At 30.3% G+C, this 24,524-nt stretch overlaps 3 protein-coding genes across 3 annotated transcripts; all 3 read right to left on the minus strand.

The window, feature by feature from the left end:
- Positions 1–852: 852 nt before the first annotated feature.
- On the minus strand, positions 853–2,818 carry LOC124921443 (IST1-like protein). Its single transcript, XM_047462104.1, has 6 exons — positions 2,629–2,818; positions 2,411–2,543; positions 2,219–2,322; positions 1,977–2,148; positions 1,650–1,891; positions 853–1,566 (listed from the first exon to the last, which is right to left on the minus strand). Exons 1-6 carry the CDS (start codon positions 2,718–2,720, stop codon positions 1,023–1,025), a joined length of 1,287 nt encoding a protein of 428 aa, XP_047318060.1. The 5' UTR covers positions 2,721–2,818; the 3' UTR covers positions 853–1,022.
- A 6,187-nt stretch (positions 2,819–9,005) lies between these two features.
- Positions 9,006–9,941, minus strand: LOC124931817. The gene has a single exon (XM_047472392.1). The coding sequence runs from the start codon at positions 9,939–9,941 to the stop codon at positions 9,087–9,089; it is 855 nt and encodes a 284-aa protein (XP_047328348.1). The 3' UTR covers positions 9,006–9,086.
- Positions 9,942–22,659: 12,718 nt separating this feature from the next.
- Positions 22,660–23,943, minus strand: LOC124931828. Its single transcript, XM_047472404.1, has one exon. The coding sequence runs from the start codon at positions 23,618–23,620 to the stop codon at positions 22,829–22,831; it is 792 nt and encodes a 263-aa protein (XP_047328360.1). The 5' UTR covers positions 23,621–23,943; the 3' UTR covers positions 22,660–22,828.
- Between the last annotated feature and the right edge of the window lie 581 nt (positions 23,944–24,524).

The following is a 24,524-nucleotide window of genomic DNA, read 5'->3' on the forward strand; positions in this document are numbered from 1 at the left end:
ATCGTCCAGTTCTTATAGTAAAAAATCTATTAGATTTCCAAATTATGAACTAATTCATCTCCCATTGTCTCTAGGAAAGAGTTGGGAATAGTCTATTCTTTTCCTACTAAGATTGTCTCTAGGAAAGAGTTGGGAATAGTCTATTCTTTTCCTACTAAGATCTCTTTTTCCTGGTGGATTGTAATCCACATCGAGATTCTAACTTATGATAGATACACGCACAAACAAAAGACTTATATTGGTGAGTCGATGTTATTTGTCTCAAGAAGCTAGAGACTCCGCATCGTCTACTTTTACATTGTAAGGGTGTCGAATATCCATTAAGTTATGTCGGAAACTATTGGTGCGTGTTGAAAAACATGAATTAAGGGGCTAGATTTATGGGTCTCAGACAATGGAACTATATTCATATTATTTTCTAGTGGATAATTTGGTTAGAGAAAAATTGTAAAACTTTCAGCAATCTCAAACGTTCCTATGTGAATCATTCACAATGCATGATGTTTGATCTGAAAACCAATAGATCCGGTCAGAGATTTTTGAAAAATCTTTACTAAACTTCACACTCCTAATTAAAGAAAATATCATTACTAAAAAGATTTAAATTTTTGAAGGTGTTTAAATCAATTCAATATGGAATTGGTGAGAAAAAAATCAATGATTCACCTCCACTTCTAAGGTTTCTATTTATTGATAACCCCTTCCTATTTTTCTATCAACATCAGTCCCTCTTACATTTACCAAAGAGTCAAAATAACATTTGTAAAGTTTTGAAGATATCCTAGATTCATCAAAAGAAGAAATTAATATTTAGTTTAATATGGAATCATCATAGAGTAATCCCTACAATAATGATTTGAGATACAAATATGGCATAAACATGTATAAGTGAAATAAAATACATACACAAAAACCAATTTCCAAATGACATAACAAGGAACATACAAATATGCCAAAAAAAACAAAAGAATGAACACTGCAATAACCCACCTTACACAAAAGAGATAGAGTGAAGACATAACCTACGACCGTGGCTGCGGCGGCGGCTGGCGATACTTAAGCGCCTCAAATCGGGCTGCAAGATCTTCATAATCCGGCAATTTTGGATGAACACGAGGATGAGTTGATCCCTGCCTCGGTGGTGGTGGCGCTTGCGGTGCAGGCCGGTCAGGCTCTTCCATTTCAATTTCTTCTTCCCCTTCCGATTCATCAAACTTAATATCCGATTGCCGCCGCCCACCTCCTGAAAAGTCCGATCGGTCGCTGTTTCTTCTGCTGACAGCATAATCTGAACTCTCTTTGTTAATGGAATATTGATGATTATTCCCAAAGCTTTTCGATTCCCTTAATCCTGGGAATGTTACAGATCCCTGATTTTGATCCGACGGTAGTGAGTTTCTACGTTTATCACCATCTTTGTTAGCGAAATAAGCCGCCGCCTCTGCAGCGTTTATTGCCTTCTTTGCAGCCTCCGCCGCCGCTCGAGCCGCCGACGCAGTGTCTTCATAACCCATGTAGTCATCATCATCATAATCATCGTCTTTCTTCATGCTGACGGAAACGAATCTGAAAAATGATGAATTTCTTTCTTGGTAATAAAGAAAAACTGAAAATCAAAGAAGAAAACAAGAACAGCTTTGAAGTTTTACTTGTCGGCAGGCTCGCCGGTGGATGGTTTTGCGGTGGTAGGCTGTGAAAGTGGAAGTTTGAGAGGTAGATTGTTGGCACTAACAAACCCAGTTGGTCCATCAATGAGTTGTTCAGGAGGTTTAAGAAGCTCGATTTCAGTTTCAGTTGTATCCCATTCAATCTTATGTTCTTTAGCAATCTCCTTCATGATCTTTAATTTCATTTCCCCAGATGGGGTTCTAACAGAAAGCTTTTCAATCAGCTGCCATAAACAAAAAAAATTAACCAAATTATGATCCAGAACAAGGGTCCGAGAGATTATGTTACAGAGTTTCAATTCAATATACCGTGCGATTGACGCCGGAGTTTGGTCGGAGATCAGTTGCAGCAGAGACGAAATCTTTTCCGTATTTCTTCTCAAAGATTTTACGAATTGTCTGCAATTCAGGAATGTCTGAGCATCGAGGTCCGGCGAATATGAGACTTGCAATTCCTTCTTTTAGATCCAACGGACATTCCCTGAAACCACACAAACATGATCAAGAAAAGGAAAAAAACAGAGAATTTATTCAGATTGATTTACAATTACCTGCGTTTTGCAATTATAGAAAGTCTTGCAACAATAAGTTCACAGAACAGTTCAAGAAACTCATTTGCAGCCATGAAATTCTGTTCTCTTATTACATGTTCAACCTATGAAGATTCACCATTTCCAATAATAAGATCAGATTCAAATAACACCCACTTGTTCAAACTAAAGATAATGACTTTAAAAACGTACACGAACGCGGGCGGTGGCATCCTGACCGGATTGGAGAAGCAAAGCGATATCACGTCTCATCTGCTTCACAACAGCGTCCCTCTTATTCCTAAGCAGCTTTATCCTTGCCACCGTCATTTTTGCAGTGGTCTTACTGTTTTTTTCATAGAGATAAGCAGATGAAGTAAAGAAAGGGTTTTTAATTTTGAAAGAAGATGGGTATTGTGAAGAAGAAATACCATTTGGAAGTATTGAATCCATTTCCGAAGATGAGAAGACCAGCCTTGATCAATTTCATGCATTTGCTTGTAGCTAGACGAACGGAGGTCATCTCTGAAAGATGAAATTGGAATTTGTTTAGCTTTTCACCTGATTTGAACAAAATGGAATGATCTGAGAGAAATAGAGAACCGTTGTGAATAGAAGGAAGAAGATGGGCAAGCACCGACTTAGAGGGTTTTGGATTTTCTTTTTTTCAAAAGTAGCCGTTGCACCTATTTGACACGTGGCTGATTCATTATTGGGCTTAGATGTTGAGTTGCAGGCGATTATCTGGCCCAATAATAATAAAATAAAATAAAAATTCTTTTAGCCCATTTAATGTAACAACTTTTTTATTAAAAAAATAAAAATTCTTTCACTGTAACATAATAGTGGACGTAGTTAAAACACGTAGAGTTGAGTGAAACTGCGTTTGAATTGAATAAGTTTGGTAATATTTGTAATCCTAATAATGAGAACCTTGGTTGTACAGTGAGTAAAGACATATTTGATACTTATTTATTAATTATAAAAATTTTTTGAAAAAAAAAGAAGATATCTAAATTAAAAGGAATCCTTAGGAGAGAGTAAAAATACTGTCAATATCGAGAGTTTACATAAAATCGTTGCCCAACTATAAACTCGTAAAATTTAGAATTTTCTTAAAATTATAAGAGTTTAATTTAAAAAAATAATAATTATATATTATTATTATTTATATATATAATTGAGTATTTTATACTTTAACCAATTTAAAAAATATATATTTAAATATCAAATTTATTAAAATATATTAATAAATAAATAATTTTATAAAAAAATATACTTACAAAATTAATTATATTAATTAATTTATTTGAATAAATAATAACTTTATTTTTTATTTTTTAAATATAAATTTGTTTTTTAAACATAAAATCGTAAAATAATTATTATTTATAAAGTCATATAATCGTAAAATCTTATTATCTTAAATTTAAAATCAAAAAGTTTACATAATTAATTTTTTTTTTAAAATTAGACTCGTTAACTTTATGTAAAGATTTTAACAATTAACTCAATATTTTAAAAGCCTTAAAGGGTAATACAAAGGGCAAGATCGATCGACACTAGGTAATCCCGACAAGTCCACGGGTTAGGGTAGTCCACTCCCCAATGCAGCTCATTTAACAATTTTAACATAATAAGATTTAGCCTTGACGTAGTAGTTCAAGGTGAAAGAAAAAGAATTTATTTGATTTTGGGTTCAACTCTCACTAAATATATTTTTTTTAACTATTTTTTAAAACTAAAATTAGGACATTCATTTTTTTTCACATTCTTTTTACATGGGATAGGGAATCAAAAATTATTATTTTTTTCTAAATATATATCTTACTTATCCCCATTTTCATTTCACATTCTTTATCTTCTAAATATATCCCTATTACGGATCTCACGTGTTCCCTTTGTCCTATTATCAGTGCCCCCGACCCCAAGAATTGGGCTGCCCTATATCCCTGTAGAAGGAACAGTTTCTCAAACTAACTTTGTTTGGCGTTTATTTTCCCAAACTAACCTAGTTTGTTCATTTATTCCCAAACTAACCTAGTTTATTATTCAAACTTTTTTTTTTACATTTTAAATTTATTATATATATATATATATATATATTTAAATTATTATTTATATAAACTAAATTATTTATATTTTGATATATATTTTAAATTATTATTTTTATAAATTTAATTATTTATATTTTGATATATAATTTAAATTATTTTTTTATAAATTTAATTATTTATATTTTAATATAAATATTTAATAGTTCATCAACTTAAGACACATTTTTAGGAAGACAACCCAATAAAAATTGATAAAATTTTTATTGTGAAATTATATTAAAATGAAAAGTTGTCAAAATTATTTTAATAAAAGACAAACCAATAAATATAAATAATAATTTGAATGAAAAGTTGTCAAAATTATTTTAATAAAAGACAACCCAATAAATATAAATAATAATTTGAATAGTAAAAAAAATAAATTTATGGGGATGAAAATCATACTTCCACGTATATATATAAATATATATATATATATAATAAATTTGAAATGTAAATATATATATATATATATATATTAAAATATAAATAATTAAATTTATAAAAAAAATAATTTAAATTATATATCAAAATATAAATAATCAAATTTATAAAAATAATAATTTAAAATATATATCAAAATATAAATAATTTAGTTTGTATAAATAATAACTTAAATATATATATTTATATATATATATATATAATAAATTTGAAATGTAAAAAATTAAAAAATTAAAAATTAAAAAACTGAGTTTGAATAATAAACTAGGTTAGTTTGGGAATAAATGAACAAACTAGGTTAGTTTGGGAAAGTGAACGCCAAACAAGGTTAGTTTGGGAAACTGTTCCCTGTAGAAGAACCGAACCCAAGAATTGGGAACCAATTCCTGTTCTACCCATCTTTCAAACAATTTTTCTCAAACTATCCACATTTCTATTCACTTTTCCAAACTATCCACTTTTCTCTCTCTAAATCATTAATTATCTTTTTAATTACACATTTTTCACACTAATATACTAATTACTCTATTTTATAAATATAAATATATATAATTAAAATTAATAATACATATATTAAATAAAATATATTACATTAATATTAAAATAACACTTAAAATTAATAATACATATATTAAATAAAATATATTACATTAATATTAAAATAACACATATATATAAATATAAAATATAATTAAAATTAAACATTATAAATAAAATAATTTAAATAAATATTATACACTAAAATAAAATACATTACATAAACTTTTAATATTATATATTAAAATAACACATATATTACATAAATATTAAAATAACACATATATTTTATTTTTACTTAATTTTATAAACATAATATATATAATTAATATTAAACATTGTAAATTAAATAATTCAAATAAATATTATAAATTAAAATAAAATATTATACAATAAATAAAATACATTACATAAAATTTTAATATTATATATTAAAATAAAATATATTACATTATATAAATATTAAAATAATACATATATTACATAAATATTAAAATAACACTTATATTTTAAGTAAATGTGTAAAATATTATAAATATTTTAAAATTTATATAATTTATTTTATTTTAAGGTTTTTTAAATTGATTACTTTTATAAATATTTTAAAATTTAGGTAATTTATTTTAAAGTTTTATTTTATTTTATTTTAGGTTTATGTTATATATTTTATTTTAGTTTATAATATTTATTTTAATTATTTAATTTAGTATATTTAATTTTAATTATATATATTATATTTATAAAATCAAGTACAAATAAAATATATGTATTATTTTAATATTTATGTAATATATGTGTTATTTTAATATTTATATAATACAATATATTTAATTTTAATATATAATATTAAATGTGTATGTAATATATTTTATTTTATAATATTATTTTAAATTATTTAATTTATAATGTTTATTTTTAATTATATATTATATTTATAAAATTAAGTGAAAATAATATATATATATATATTATTTTAATATTAATATAATATATTTATTTAATATATGTATTATTAATTTTAATTATATATATTTATATTTATAAAATAGAGTAATTAGTGGATTAGTGTGGAACATGTGTAATTAAAAAGAAAATTAATGATTTAGAGAGAGAAATGTGGGTAGTTTGGGAAAGTGAATGGAAAGATGGGTAATTTGGGGAAAATTGTTTAAAAGGTGGGTAGAGTAGGAATTATTTAAGAATTGGGCTGCCCTCTATGATAGGGATAAGTAAGAACCATTTCATTGTTTACCCACCTTCTATTCACTTTTTTCCAATATATCCACATTTTCATTCACTTTCCCAAAATACTCACTTTCTCTCACTAAATTCATTAATTAACTCACTTATTACATATTTCTCTCCTTAAACTTAATAATTAAGTAATTTTATAAACATAATATATATAATTAAAATTAATAATATTTTATTAAATAATTAAAACTTATATATTAAAATAAAATATATTATATAAATATTAAATAAATATTAACATATTTTATCTTTATTTAATTTTATAAATATAATATGTATAATTAAAATTAAACATATTAAATTAAATAATTCAAATAAATATTATAAATTAAAAAAAATATATTACATAAATAATAAAATAAAATAAAACTTTATTTATCTGAATACATCTTATTTTATTCTTATAATTTTATTTTATCTTTATACTTATAATATATTTATTTGAATTATTTAAGACATAATTTCTCTTTAAGTGGTTAAAAAATAATTTTATTTTATTATATAATTTAATTTATCTTTGTATATTTTAATATTCATATAATTTAAATTTATTTAAATTATTTATTTATATTTAATTTTACAAATATAATATATACAATTAAATTAAATTGTAAAATTTTTACATAATCAATTATAAATGATAAATGTACTTTAAAGTAATTAATTTAAATAAATATTTTAAACTAAAATAAAATACCTTAAGTAAACATTAAAATAAAATGTATATTTTTCGATGTAGTTTAATTTTATTTATATAACTTTATTTTAATATATATATATATATTATTTAATTTAATATGTCAAATTTAATCTTATAAATTATAATTATAAAATTAAGTAAAGATAAAATAGGTGTGTAATTTTAATTTTATTATATAGATAAAATATATTAATATTTATTTAAAAATTTTAATTATTAAAAAATGTATAATTAATGAGTTAATTATGAGTTTAGAGAGAATGTGAGTATTTTGAGAGAATGAATGAAAATGTAGGTATATTGGGAAAAAGTGAATGGAAGGTGGATAGACAGTGAAATGGGGTTCAGATAAGTAATATAAATATTTAGCAGAAATATATATATATATATAATTTTTTTTTAATATGAAGAAAGTATGTTTGATATGAATTAATGTGTTTATTTAACAGCTAATATTGTCTATTCGAATTAGATTGATTGAACATGGTCATGCCACCTATTCTAGTCCTCTCAGTAAACTAGTATATTAAACATACCCTCAAATGCCAAATTCGTCAACAAATCATTGATAATATTAATAAAAAGAATACAGAAAATAAAAAGGCAATGTCTAAAGGAAAACGATTGATATATATATACTAACAATTTTTTTAAAATTCACGAAAGATATATATTTTTTTGAATTAAATAAAGATAATTATTATTTTATTATCCAAATCTCAAAATTATAAGAAATTTCTTGTTAGGTATGTAAATAGTTTGAAAAAACCTACCAATATATTTTTCTACACAAATATATCTAATACTTCTATGTTTTGAAAAAAAATATTTTGTCAAAAAAGCAAAACTAATTATGTTTGTTTTAAAAAGTTAATCAATTTTTTTTTAACTTGATCTAAAATTTTATTAAAAATCACTTTTTACATCCATGTTTCATTTAAAAAATTTCATCTAATTCAATTACACAAATCATATAAAATAAAAACAAAATCACTTTCATTCTTTAGTTGGACAATTTTCAAAAGTAATTATTGGTGATATTAGATTCAAATTAACATTAATAGTCTAATTATTGGTTTATTTTTTTACCAAGTTTATTCTCAAGTGGTTAAAATAACCCCCATAATCATTAAAATCAAATTTAAAATATTTGATTTTTAAATAAGAAACTGGTCACTTAAACTTTATTATGAAAACAAATAATATTTTTTTATTTTTTTTTAATTTAATTTAGGGAACTAGCATAACTTTAAAATTGTGGATTTCACTTCAACTTAAGTGTTGTAAGATATACGTATATCCAAATTATGGATGACAATTCAGGCCGGATTCAAGTTGACTGGCAAGAGCAATACTAACATTAACATAACTTGTTTAGTCTTTTTAATCAAAATCTGTAACCTCACATTGATCTATTTATTTGTACTTGATCTAAATCCGACATGATTGATCTCATTGACTTAACTTAACTCAAATTCAACAAAATATAATTAATATTATATCTCTACACAACAGAAATCAGGTTAAACGAATTAGAATGTCTACTTTGATTCATTTCGGGTTAATCTAATTTTGACACGTTTTTAATCAGGTGAACCCAAAATACATATCCCAAATCTATTTTTTTTGTTCGGTTCGAATTGTGTTTCTGTGTCGGTCATAAATGTGTAGACGTAACTAAAATGAATAATTCAACAATTTTAACCACCAATTTCTAATAAATATAAAATAAAATGAATTTGTTACAATTTTTTTTAAAAGTAAAAAAAAAATATCTCCAAATATATTCATTCAATTGTCATGTACAAACAAGAGAATTAATTACACACTTTCATCCTCAAAGTGATGGTCAAAATTGTTAACACGATAACACATTGAGAAGAGTAACTCTTTCACGAATCAAACATCTAAAAATTCTATCAAGTCCATCTTCAACATCTTCCATACCCAAATTCAAAGCTTCCAACTTTTCCATTGTATATTTCATCCCACAATCATCATTCTTCTTATCACCACTAAACATTAATTTCTTCAAAACCATTTCCATCTCATCCAATTCAGAACAATCCCCATGTTGTTTCAACACCTTAGAAACCAACGACCATTTCCCCGACCCCGCCGCCGCCGTTCCCGAAACATAACTCAAAAGTGATTGAAACATGAACAAAGTCATCACACTCGTTTCCTTCAACACCCTCATCACAGCCGATTGCAGCTCGTCCCGATCCTCCGATCCATTTTCCGACATGTCGGAAAAGTATTTGAGCTTTGCAGACTCCTTCATCATCTTCTTCCTAGATTGCTGGAAGTTGCTGACGTCACTTCCCAGCCCGGATTTTCTTCTCCGAATTGAAGATTGGATATTCTGCAGACTGTCTTTCAAGACTATAACCAAATCCCTTGTCCCAGAACATACGTCCATGTGCTTGATTGAATCTTCAAGAACTCGATTCAGCCATTCCGGCGACGACTGATTCTGCCTTAGAGCCGTCTGTGTGAGTGGTAATTGAAGAACTTCTTCAACCGAATTGTACAATTCGGAAAGACCAAACAGACCCGAAAGAATCCCATCAAGCTTTAGAGAAGAAGATGAAGATACAATCATCAAAGATTTGAGCTTGTTAAGTTCTTCCTCTGCTTTAATGGTGGCCGGATGTGATCTCGCCGGAAAACTTATAGATCGAACGTGTTGGGTTTTCCTGAAATTAGCCATTGATCGTGTTGGGATTCAATCACAATGAAAAGGGGAAATCTTGGATTGATTTAAAATGTGGGTTGCTATGATCTAGGTATTTATAGGATATTGAAAATTTTACTGGTGGTCACATGTTAAATGAACAAGATTATATATTTTTAATGTTTTGAATTAAAATATTGTTTTGATAAAGACAACTAACTTATGATTATCCATGGTTCATTCAATCTTGTAAGTCGGCTAGTTAATTAGTTAGTCTATTTAAATTTGAGGGACCCTTTTCTTTACAATTATGCATCTTGGAACAATGAACCATCAATGATGGCTAATCAAGATCATACAAAATCTAGAGTGAGAGAGAGTAGGGTTTGTTTGTTTTTGAGTTATATAAATAATGATATAGAGCTTTCTTGATGTAGGGTTATTTGATTTAAATTATCCCACCTTACCATTATCATTTATTTCTTCAATAATTAAACAAGTCATACATTACTATTTTATAAAATTTTAATATTGATAGTCCTCTTTGTTTTTGTTAGGTTATAACTGTCAAAATTGTGCTAATTTATTAAACTTAAAAAAAAAAATACATAATAAAAATTGTTTATAATCTTTATTAATTTATTTTCATATTTTTATTTTATTTTATACCCAGATTAATTTATGACAGACCTTATTGTGACTTATTCTATTTTTGTTTGATACTTCCCACATTACAAACATGCTAACTGAAAAAAGTACTTGGCATTGTGGGGGTTAAAGGTTATTTGAATTATTTATAAATATACTTTAGTTAAGTGGGTATTTTAAAATGATAATTGAAAAGATATGTGGCTATTTGATTGTTTTTTATAAGTGTGAATAAATTTTTATTGTGTAAAAGTAAACATTTTAATGAATAAATACAAATTAAACATAATTGAGCGTTTAGTGTATAAATTGGATATTTGTATGTCAAATAAACATTGTTAATTATTTGAATAAACTAAAATATATCAGATCGTAGTGTATCTTAGTGTTTAATGAACTTAGTGAAATCAACGCATTATTTGTATTGAGGAACACACCCTTGTTTAACTATTGGAATGGTTATTGAAAATGGGTAAAAATACATTATATGTAACATTTATAATAATACTTTGATATCTTAATTAATATTATTTGAATGATTTAATTGATTAGAAATATTTATAATTGGATTATCAAAACCGAACAAGGTCATAAGAAGGAAGTGGTCTTAGAAGAAAGAGATTTATGATGGGGATATGGTGGGTGGGATGAAACAAATAATTAATGGAAATGAGAATCTTAAAAAAATCTTTATAATACATGCGCACGAGTGTTATGCTGTTTCACAATGTCCTCAAAATTATTGAATCTCTATAAAGCTGCCAAATGCAATCTGAAAAATGAGTTTTTTAAGCTATTATTATATTAACTTATAATGCATCCCTAAACTATTTTTATATTTTTATTTAAACCCTTAAATTTAAGATTTTGAAATCTCCTAAAATTTGACATAGTTTTAAGGGAAGATTGGAATCAACAAGAAAAGTTGATAAAACAGTCCAAGAGATTCATACAAACTATTAAGGGTTTGAGTGGAAAATGAATAATCACAATTTACATTATTATCTAAGAGACAACAAAACATCAAATTTTATATTTTAATGTGTCTTTATTGTGATGAAATAATATGTAGAATGTAATTCTAACTAAAATTTGAATACAAAATAATGATATTTTCGTTTTAGTTGTTGTCATTTATGCATGAAAGTTAAGGAATTATCGACTCATTTTCATAATTTATTCATTTTTCGCCCTTTAATATTTAGGGATATATCGTGGAACACTTAGATAAAATAATTTTAAATTTTATAGATAAAATCTAGAGTTGTGATTCAAAAAATAAGGGTAATGTTTATGTATATCATCTACCATAATATATAAGAGACTATCAACAACTTCTGTCTCAATCAAGGGTGATCATGAATTCCATTATGGTGATTTTAAGTGGATTTTCTAAAAACTCAAATGTAAAAGTTTACTAGGCTTAATAGAAAAGGAAAGTTCAAAATTATAACAAGTTCTAGGGGTTAATATATAAAAAAAGTTTAATATTTTGAAATAATTTAGGGGCTTATTTTATTTGTTCACTTCTCCTCATTATATTATTATTTTTATTATCAAAATAACAGCTAATTTGTTCTGTTGATGGTCCCTTTGATTTTGAATACCACAACATTATTATCGATGTAGACCTTGATTAATTTAATATGTGTATATAAATAAAGAGCCCCCTTGAACATTTAATTATTTTTTAGGAAATAAGATTAGATATACTGATCTTATAGTTGAAGTTCAAATACATCACTAAACTTTTTGAATGATCATTTAAGCTCTAGACTTTTTTTTTTTTTTCATATTTCATTGTCTCAAATGTATATTTCTTTTAAATATTTTTCTTGATAACAATTTGTTGAGATAAAGATCTCTACAAAAAATATATAATATAAAATGTAAGAACATTTTGTAATATAAAATAAAATTAAGGATATCAAAATTGTTTGTAATATTAAAAAAATAATAACAATTAAAATAATATCACAACAATAATCACCGTCACACAAAATATAAAATAAATAATATCATAACATCAATAATACATAAAAGAATATGATAAAATGTTGTGTAAGGATTCTTTTTATCATTTTTTTTTTATAATATTTGCAAAATTTTGTTTCATCTTTTAAAAAAAAAAAAAAAAAAAAAAAATATATAATATATATTATAACATAATCTTTTAGCTACCTTACTTTTTTTTGGTAAGATCTTAGAGAGCGAGATATATAATTAATCCATCCCTATGTAATTTGGTACTATTCATCAATTGTGTTTTTCCCCTTTTTGTATTATTTATTCTTCCCATTATAATTACTTTTTATTTTTTGTGTTTATAGTTTGAAACAAACTTTTAAAAAAAAGAAGAAAAGTGTTATATTCAAAATTAAGTGTCTTTCTTTAATTGGTTTATTTGGTTTGGTATTTCTTTAATTGATTTGATTTAATTGTCCTTTTCAGTTCGTTAGTTAGATTAATTTGTTTTAGGTTTTATTTATTTATTAAAATTTGGAATTGTATGATGTGAAATATTATGTTTGGGTTGATTTAAATGAAGGGCCAACATAAAAGTATGGATGCATGTGTATCCCACTATCTACCATGTGTTTCAATAAATGTTTTATTTCCCTTTCTCTTTATTTTTTTTAAATATTAATATTATAAAATGTAGGTGATCTAACTGTCCTTAAATCTTATAGTGTAGTGAATACAACCAATATTTATAATAAGATGAGTGATAGGAGAGAATTTGAGAGAGGGAATTGGAGAAGGAATGATGTGTCACTAATCACTGGTTGGAAAAATGATAAAAGATGAGGAGAAAAGAGAGATAAATTTTGTTACCACATCATTCCTTCCCACAAATTCTCTTTCCCAATCATTTCTCATTAATCTTATAATAAATATATAGCTTCTTTTAATTGTTTTTTTTTATTGATCAAGATGATAATTGTTTTTTTTATTGATCATCTTTGATGAAGAACACAAATATAGTAACTAAAATCATATAAATGAAGTTAGGATATGTAATGTCATGTAAGTTTAATTAAATATAACTAATATATATATATATATATATATATATATATATATATATATATATATATATATATATATATATATATATATATATATATATATATATATATATATATATATATATATAAAGAAAAAACTGAATTAAACTTATTATAATAAATAAAATTAATAAAATAAAGTTTGACCCGAATTTATATTTGGGTTGATTAGTATGACTATCCATAATTATTACCTCATTTCAAATATGACGTTTTTAATGAGAATGATTTCTTAATTAAAATCCTTAAAACTTAACTTACATATTAATATTTATTTTTGCATAATTTAATCCATAATAATTATTTATAATGTAATCAATATTGATACATAAAAGGAAGTACTTTAACTTAACAATTATTTCAGAAGAAGGACGGCTACTATATAAAAATGTGAATTATCAAATGCATAATTTTATTACAGTAAATTAAATATATTTGTATTAATAGTAATGTTCTAATACTACTTTACACAAAAAAAAAAATGTTTAGTTTCCAATAATTGTTTAAAATTTATAATAAATTTTCATTTTTAAAATCTGAGTTCAAATTATATTTATGAATTAAAAAATAAACAATATTTAATTATAGAAATATGTGGACTCGGTTTGTGTATCCTCCACGTGGTAACACGCCATCACTTTGAAACCTGCACTTGTTGGAGAATGCTACGGCTTATTTTTTTAATTTTTTTTTTTTTTTATATATATATATTATTATTATAATTTTTTTCATTTTTGACTTATTATTTTAACTTGGTCATCTTATAATTTTAAATACACCGTCATTGTATTATTTTTTTTCTTGAAGAACTTAGATGTTGTTTGATATGGCTTATTTGAATTATTTGAAAAGTTAAATGTTTGATGTGAGCTTGTTTCATATTGGGTAATTTAAAAAAAAAAAAGACAATGGATTATGAATTGAAAATATGTTTGATAAAAATAATTGATTTAATTAAATAATTAAAATTTAAAATGATCCATTACTAATCCAGGTAAGTGGTAGTTAATAATACTTTTATTTTTATTATTATTATTATTATTATTATTATTATTATTATTCAAGTTGATCAAAGTTCTTACAATATTATTATTATTAATAATAAATTTGGGTGATTATATAATTTATATTTATAGTTATATTATGATGTTTTGTAATAAATTTTGTTTACTTGTTTGTTAAATATTTCATATATTATATTTATTAGATAAATAAAATGATACTTCATCGTCACACTAAAAGAATTTTAATAATTGAGTATTAACATAATGATTATAAAACTATTATATTTATTCAACTTATCATAAAATATTAATAATAAAATAAAAAATAAGAACAATTTGTTTAGTTATCCGAAACTACAGTAGTTTTATTCATTTGGAAACAAAAACAACCAATTATGTTTGCTTGTGACCATTAATATATACATATTTCTTTTATTTATATGGGAAGAATCAATTTTTTTTTATTAGTGGTAATATTTTAAAAAATTATGACCTTTCACTCATTTATTATTAATTTATGATTCTATAATTAAAAAAATAGTAACAATTCATGGATCGCATTTAGTTCAAACGACCGACCACTCTCTTTCTCCGGGCCTTAGCTTAGTTTGTAAAAAAATATATAAAATGTCAACTTTTTAAAATTAAAATTTTATAAGTAGATTTAAAAAAATGAGTGAATAAATTATTTTAAATATCTACCAAGGATGTGTGGTGTGGATGCAAAAACTATCCGTTTAATAAAAATTTTAAGCACAACTATAAAAATATAAATGAAAAAAAAATTATATACAAATTGAATACATTAGAATATATAATTAATTGACTCGAAAATCTCTTGAGCAATGAGATAGTCCACCAAGATCAAATCTTCGATATCGTCATGATAATGAAATTGTGAATAATCCTTAACGACCTACTGATGCGGTGCGAGTTGAAGAGGCGTTTATGCGAAAGTTGCAGCATCCGAAAATATCTCGCAAGTGTCAGATTTCGACGATTGCCTAGTGTTTTTCGGGCGGAAACGTGGTGCTGTGAAGAAGTCATGGCTTTGCCATGAGGTATGATGGTTTAAGGCCATCTGACGACGTTTAGGGGCTCAAAATCGCATTTTTATTAGTTTCAGGTGTTTTTTGCAATTTATTAAAAGTTGTTTATTTCTTTTGCAAGCTAGGGTTTGAGTATTTAAAGAATCTTAAAACACTTTGTTATGGGAAGATTATTAATCAGAAAACGAGGTTTCCTCAATATCTATCAACTTTCGGTATTCGTAAGAATCAACGAATCTTGATAAAGGTTCATCCTAGCCACGCACGCTGCATCAGTTGGTATCAGTTTCCAGTCGACCCTGAGGTATGCCGCCCCGAAGATAGCCGCGCAACCCTGCCCCTGGCGCTGATGATGGTGACCTTGCTGAGTTGCGACGTGAAAACGCTGAGTTTCGCCGTGATAACGACGATTTGAGGCGGCAGGTTGAATGGTTGACGCAACGGATGGATGCATCTATGCACATGCACCACCCTGAAGATGATGTTACGGTGACAGATGAAAACCCTCTCGGTGGTCTTCGGAATCGATCCCCTGAACGCCCCAATCATCGCTGGGAGCAGGCTTTCAGGGTGGACATCCCTAAGTTCGATGGTAGTCTACCACCGGAAGAGTTTATTGATTGGCTTTCTCAGGTTGAAGAGATTCTGGATTTCAAGGAAGTTCCTGCAGATCGTCGTGTACCCCTTATTACGATCCGCTTACATGATCGTGCACAAGCATGGTGACAACAGTTGAAACAGACACGTGTTCGTCATGGTAAGGCAAAGCTCACGAATTGGGACAAATTCAGGAAGCATATTAGGGCTGCGTTTCTACCATATAATTACGAACGTAACCTGTACCAGCGGTTCTAGAATCTTCGTCAGGGTTCTCGTTCCGTGGATGACTATTCCACTGAGTTTTACACCTTTGTGGCTCGTGTTGACCTGTCTGAGTCCCCTCTCCAGTTGGTTTCTCGCTATATTGGTGGCCTTCGCCTCCAGTTGCAGGATATTTTGAATATGTTTGATCCCTTGACTGTTTCTGAGGCACATCAGCGTGCTTCACAGGCTGAGAAACAGCTAGCCAGGCGCGGTTCGGGTAGCTTTGGAAAACAGGTTGTCCCCACTAGTGGCATTGGTTCTTCTTCCCAGCCGGCCCATCCCACCCCAGCCCCCCCTCGCAGCACTACATCCCCCCCGCAGGGACGTCCCGGTGGCTTGCGTTGTTTCAATTGTGGTGAAGTTGGCCATCGCCAAGCAGAGTGTCGCAACCCAAAGTCCACCAATCGTGGTCTTTTTACTGAGGTGGATGATCCTGACTCTGCTCTTCCTTCAGATTCAGCCCCAGTGTGTGATGTTTATGATGATGAGGCAGCGGAGGAGTATGTTTCTGGTGATGTTGGCCCCCTTTTGGTGATTCGTCGATCATGTTTAACCCCTCGTGCTCCTGACAACGAGTGGTTACGCAATAATCTGTTCCATTCCACTTGTACCATCGGTGGCAAAGTTTGCACCTTCATCATTGATGCTGGGAGTTGTGAGAATGTGATTTCTGAGGTTGCAGTTTCGAAGCTGGGTCTGTCCACTGAACCTCACCCCAAGCCTTATCGCCTGTCCTGGCTGAGTCAAGGTACGGATGTTACAGTTTCCAAGCGCGTACTTGTTAATTTTTCCATTGGTTCCCATTATCGTGATGCTGTATATTGTGATGTGGTTCCTATGGATGCTTGTCACCTTTTACTTGGTCGCCCTTGACAGTTTGATCATTCTGTTATACATGATGGGCGTGCTAATACCTACACGTTCTTATTTCATGGTACCAAGATTGTGTTGATGCCAAATCAGCCCAAGAAGGGTGCTGCCCCCACTCATCATGCGTCCCCCCCTACCACCTTGTTGTCTCGGGGTCCTTTTCAGACCGCCATGGTCGAATCTGGCATGGTGTTTGCTCTATTTTGTTCGCTGATTACCTGTGGTGCTAGTTCTGAGGTGCCTATTCCAGTGCAGCCGCTGTTACAGGAGTTTGCAGATGTTTTTCCTGAGAATCTGCCTTGTGCCTTGCCTCCTTTGCGTGATATCCAGCATCACATTGACTTGGTTCCAGGTGCTGCCCTACCCAACCGTCCTCATTACCGCATGAGTCCCAAAGAACATGAAGAGTTGCATAGACAGGTGGAGGACTTGCTGGCTAAGGGACACATTCGAGAGAGCCTTAGTCCCTGTGCTGTCCCGGCCCTTCTTACCCCAAAAAAGGATGGGTCTTGGCGTATGTGCATTGATAGTCGTGCTATTAACAAGATTACAGTGCGTTATCAGTTTCCTATTTCCCGGTTGGATGACTTGTTGGATCAGTTGGGTGGTGCTTCTGTGTTTAGCAAACTGGATCTCAAGAGTGGATACCATCAGATTCGTATCCGCATGGGTGATGAGTGGAAGACTGTCTTTAAGACTCGTGAGGGCTTATATGAGTGGCTGGTTATGCCGTTTGGTCTGTCGAATGCTCCTAGCACCTTTATGCGTGTGATGAACCAGGCTCTTCGCCCTTTCATTGGGAAGTTTGTAGTCGTTTACTTCGACGACATCTTGATTTACAGTGACAGAGAGGTAGCACACCTCTCCCATCTTCGTGAGGTGTATGAAGGGGGTTAAGTTCTTCTGGACGGATGATGCCGAGGCTGTCTTTGTTGAGATCAAGCACCGACTCACTTCAGCCCCTATTTTGGTTCTTCCTGATTTTTCCCAGCCATTTGAACTACATTGTGATGCTTCGAAATTGGGTATTGGGGCTGTACTTAGCCAATCTGGGCGTCCTGTTGCTTATTTTAGTGAAAAACTGTCTAGCGCTAAACTTCGTTTCAGTACCTATGATATTGAGTTCTATGCTATTGTCCAGGCAGTCAAACACTGGCGTCATTATTTATTTCAGCGGGAGTTTGTCTTATATACGGATCATGATTCCCTCAAGCATCTTGGTGGTCATGACAAGATTTCTCATCGTCATGCTTCGTGGGTCTCTTATTTACAACAGTTTACTTTTGTGATTAAACACAAGGCTGGTGTGTCTAATCGCGTGGCTGATGCTTTGAGTCGTCGTCATGGGCTGTTGGCGGAGATGCGTGTCCATGTACCCGGCTTTGATTCGTTTGTGGACCTCTATCGTGATGATCCTTTCTTTTCTCAGGTCCTCACTCGCATCCAACAAGGGGATTCGAGGGACTTTGTCTTGGAGGATGGGTTCCTTTTCCGCGGTGTGCAGCTGTGCATTCCAGATTGCAGCCTGCGTTTGAGGATGATTCAGGAACTCCACAAAGAAGGCCATGTTGGGCGTGATCGTACCTTCCAGCTTTTTGCAGCTTCTTATTTCTGGCCTTCGATGCGCAAAGAGGTGAGGCGTTTTGTTGCTCGCTGTCGTGTTTGTCAGTTGGCTAAGGGCGCTTCGACTAATGCCGGGTTATACTTGCCTCTGCCTATTCCCACTCAACCATGGTCTGATGTCAGTATGGATTTTGTCCTTGGGCTGCCACGTACCCAGCGTGGTTCTGATTCGATTTTTGTGGTGGTTGACCGATTCTCGAAGATGGTTCATTTCATTCCCTGCAAGAAAACCTCTGATGCTGTGGCTGTTGCACAGCTTTATTTCAGGGATGTGTATCGCCTTTATGGACTTCCTGCCTCCATAGTTTCTGATCGGGACACTCGCTTTGTGAGTCACTTTTGGAGGAGTCTTTGGCGTTTGGTTAATACTCAGCTGAATTTTAGCAGTGCCTATCACCCGCAAACTGATGGCCAAACTGAAGTTGTTAATAGGTCTTTGGGGAACCTTCTGCGCAGTTTAGTTGGGGATCATCCTAAGGCTTGGGATCTGAAGCTGCCTCAGGCCGAGTTTGCTCACAATCATGCTGTTAATTGCTCCACTGGTTTCAGTCCTTTCCATGTGATTTACGGGCTGTCTCCGCGTGCTCCTCTTGATTTGTTAGCGCTGCCCAGCAAGGTGCGTCCTCATTCCACTGCTGCGGATTTTGTTGGCCAGTTGGCTCAGATTCATCAGACCACTCATGACCGCTTGGTTGCTGCTACTGCCAAGTACAAGGAGAAGCCTGATTCGAGAAGGCGTGTTGTTGATTTTGAAGTTGGTGACTTTGTGTGGGCTATTCTGACTAAGGATCGTTTTCCAGCTCATGAATATAGCAAGCTTGCTGCTAAGAAGATTGGTCCTGTTGAGATTGTGGAGAAGATCAACCCCAATGCTTATCGTTTACGCCTTCCCAGCCATGTGCGTACCTCTGATGTGTTCAATGTGAAGCATCTTGTTCCTTTTGTGGGTGAGTCTTCTTCTGATGAGGATGATGTGGTTCCAGATTCGAGGACGAATCTTTTCTACCCTAGGGGGAATGATGCGGTGCGAGTTGAAGAGGCGTTTATGCGAAAGTTGCAGCATCCGAAAATATCTCGCAAGTGTCAGATTTCGACGATTGCCTAGTGTTTTTCGGGCGGAAACGTGGTGCTGTGAAGAAGTCATGGCTTTGCCATGAGGTATGATGGTTTAAGGCCATCTGACGACGTTTAGGGGCTCAAAATCGCATTTTTATTAGTTTCGGGTGTTTTTTGCAATTTATTAAAAGTTGTTTATTTCTTTTGCAAGCTAGGGTTTGAGTATTTAAAGAATCTTAAAACACTTTGTTATGGGAAGATTATTAATCAGAAAACGAGGTTTCCTCAATATCTATCAACTTTCGGTATTCGTAAGAATCAACGAATCTTGATAAAGGTTCATCCTAGCCACGCACGCTGCATCACCTACTTTCGTTGTTAAAAGTTCTCCGATTTATTTCCAACAAGATTTTCCACCAGAAAATTATAAGGATATAGACCCATCTTCTAATTCTCGCATTTTTAGTCGCCCCAATCTATACCTCCCAATAGCCACTAACGGTTCTGGCATAACCCATTGTATTCTAGTCAAATTTCACAAAAGACTCCATATATTTGCAACAACGTGACAATGTAAAAGTAAATTAAAAGTCGACATAATCTCTTTATAACACATGCAACAATAACTCACAATAATCATGCCATTTTTCATACATCTATCATCAGTGAGAATTCCGCCGTGAATAACACTCAAACAAAAAAATGAGATCTTGATAGGCATCTTAGACTCCCATAAATTTTCCCAACAAAGATCAATCGGACTAACATTATTAAACAACGTGTAAAAATGTCTCTCATGAAAGTTATTCGGATCACGCCACCGCATAGAATCCCGAGAAGACGGGATTAACCTCTTATTTCTAACCATGAACAAATGTCTATTATTGGACATGTTTTCCTCACTGTTTAGTTTTCTTCTATATCTGATACTATTAGCAAAACACTAGACCGAATATTAAATATATTTTTGACCGATGCAACTCTATAAATAGAAAATGAAGCAAGCTCAGGAAAAACTTTTGCCAAACATATATCACCACACCAAGTGTCATCACAAAAACTAATCGAACTTTCATACACAATAAAAATCGAATGCTCCCGATACACCTTTCACATGGCATAAATAACACCCAAATGTTGCATCCCACGGGTCTATAATTTTTGGTGAACCAACTAGACTTATCTTAACCATATTTACATTTAATCAATTTAACTCAAATACTGTCTTGCTTAGATGCAAATCTATTTGGATAACAAAGCTTTATTAAAAGAAAGAAGATTGCGGATTCCTAGTCCTCCCTACTTTTTATTAATTTAATCTTATCCCAACTCACTAAAGAAGAAAATGAGGAATCAGACGATCCCCATTGAAATTTATATATAATTCTCTTCATCTTCACGACCACACACTTTGTGAGGACAAAAAGAGACATCATATAAGTTTACATTGAAGAAAGAGCGTTCTTGATAAGGACTAAACGACCTCCCTTAAAAATCATCTTACTTTTCTAAATGTGAACTTTCTCTCTATCTTACTGATGATCGGGTCCCAAGAAGTTTTGGAGCTAGCTTTAGCTCCTAGAGAGAGTCTGAGATACGTAGACGGAAAAATCATAATTTTAAATCCCATAATACATGCCAATATAATATTTCTCCCAGACGAAACTAAATTAGAGAAAAAGATATCAAACTTATTCAAATTAACACACAATCCCAAACACGCTCAAAATAACCAAAGAATATTACGAATGTGCTTGACATTTCTCTTAGTAGCCTGAATCATGCAAAAAGTGTTATCTGCATATAATAAGTGAGACATAGAGAACATATATCGTCTCGCATCGCACTCCACCCCACGAAACAAACCCACATTTTCGGCAAACGACATCATTCTAAAAAGACCTTCCATAACAATAACAAATAAAAAAGGAAAAGAGGGTACCATTGTTTTACACCTCTTAAACTCTCAAAGAAAACATGAGAGCTCTCATTCACGATAACAGAGAATTTTGCAGATTATTATTGACAATTTAATTATTTTTAATCTAATTTATTCTAAGACATATTTAGCAAGCACTCTATATAGTTATCATTCATTTTTTTTATCCCTTCATGTGTTAAAGAAGACATCTATGAACTAAACTTATGGTAAGTTTGAAAAAAAATGAAGTTTATTTTATTAACTAAACTTATGGTAAGTTTGAAAAAAATTGAAGTGAATTTTAATAAAATAAAAGATTATGGATGGAACAAGGTAAATGCCTTCTTCTTAAATTAAAGAAGCAGCTAATTACAAAATTAGGGTCACTAAGTAGATCGCTTGCATGTGAGGGAGAATTAAGAACTCAATTTGATGCAAAATTGATGCCCTATCATACTCAAAATTGATAAAGAACTTTCGAAGACTTATGGACCAACTTAAAAAAAGATCTTGAAAAAAATGCTTGTAATTTATTGACATTGAATATTAATTTGGTTAAGTTGTAACTTGTAAGTATAAGTCATATTTTGTTTTTGGATTAGTTAGTTGATCTCTTCTTTTAAGATTTTTTGAAAGAAAAACAAACAAATTAAAGAGTAAGATGAAGAAGATTAATATATCAATAACAATATTGATCTCATATTTTTATCAACAAATTGTGATCTCATTTACAAGAACCAAAAAAAAGAGTGAAAACCCATGAAGCAAATCCTCTAAAACTTGGATCCCCATACCGGATTTTTCCCATTCTCAATCATAATCATTGAGAAACTATATTAAGAAGAGAACTTCTTGCCCTTATCAATTGCCTAAACAAACCCTCCAATCCATTCTCCATTTCTTCAATCCCACTTTCCAAACACTTCAAACTATCCATAGCCGCAACTATCTTCTCCCCTTTACAAACACCATAAAGAGCCTCATCAACTCTCTCCAACTCATTCGAACTCAAATTCTTTTCGCACCCTTTTTGCAACCATTTGGGAACCATAGACCTCGATTTCGTCTTCCCCAAGAACCCCAATAGAGATTCAAACACTCTAAAGTTAGCCGAGGTCACTTGGCTCAAGATCTTAACAACATGCTCTGTTTCTTGATCATCTTTTTGGTCTTGCTTCAATGTGAAGGCAAGTTTCTTTGCTTTTTTTGCTATGGATTTTCTTAATGAGATGTATTTGGCTATGCTTGTTTCGATGTTACTCGAATCCCCTTTTCTTCTCCTAAGAGAAGACTGAAGATCAATCACGTTTTCCTTCATTTGAGCAACGAGATCTCTTGTAATACCACAGATATCTAGGATCTTCATTGAACCGTCGAGAAGGAACCCAATTCGTCCCATGTTATCTGCCTTTAAAACCGCTTGTGTAGCCGTGGGAGAGTTAAGTAGATCGTTGAGACATTTGTAAAGCTCGATGAGACCAGATAGGCCATGGCAGATGGGTTCTTCTTCATGGGTTTTGAATCGGGTTAACTCTTCATCGATTCGGGTTGAAGTTTTGTGTAGTCTGCTTGGGAAACTGATTGATCTGATGTGATAACTGTTGATTGCCATTTTTGTTTGTTATGAAGTTTTTTGGGTTTATCTGTTTGTTGATGAAATTGGAGGTTTTATAGTAAGATGGTCCAATGGAGGAGACAATTTATGAAATGGTTTAGTTGTTCAATGATGGGTTGGCAATTATGAATAGTTTAATGGGGAGATGGTATAATGACGGCCAAGTGTTGTTTGGAGGATTAGCCACGAAGGGTGGAGATTCGCTGTCCTGTTTCCTATAGTTAACACCTTTGCTGCCACTTTGATTCTTTAGGTTTTTCTTGCCTAAAAAGATTGATTACCTACTAAGTTTAGTAACTACACTAGACAGAGAAAGTCTACTCTCTCTTACTTATTTTTATTTTATTAAAATAAAAAAATTGTAAAAAAAAAAAATTACAAAACAATTGAGTGAGTCAACCAAACGAATCTTGAACTACTTTTACTAAAAGCGATGAAAAAAATTGTGCTATTATAAATTTAAAATAGACGTTTTACCATCGTTAAAAGTTAGATGGTTAAGTATCTCATTATAATATAAGTAACACATGACTTAATAATGAATATATGTGTAGCTCCATAACAAATTTTAAATATTAAACATTTCATTACAAGCAAAATAAGATAAGTAGTGTTACATGTAGCATCTTTTGTCGTAACAAATCTTTCATTCACCTATATCATTAATTAAATTATTGGAGACAACATTTCAACAAAAAAAAATTTTGATCGAAAATTTCTTTTCTCATAATCTATTTTGAATGCAATCAATATCTAATAGCTCATTGCTGGGAAATAATCATTATCCCTCCATTTAAGAGCTCAATTAATATGTTTTTTTATGGAATTTTTATTCAAAATACAACTAATCCCATCATATATATATTTTCAACAACTAAATCACTTAATTTACTAATTAAAA

The sequence above is a fragment of the Impatiens glandulifera genome, chromosome 1 (assembly GCF_907164915.1).
Source record: "Impatiens glandulifera chromosome 1, dImpGla2.1, whole genome shotgun sequence".
NCBI classification, from domain to species: Eukaryota; Viridiplantae; Streptophyta; class Magnoliopsida; order Ericales; family Balsaminaceae; genus Impatiens; species Impatiens glandulifera.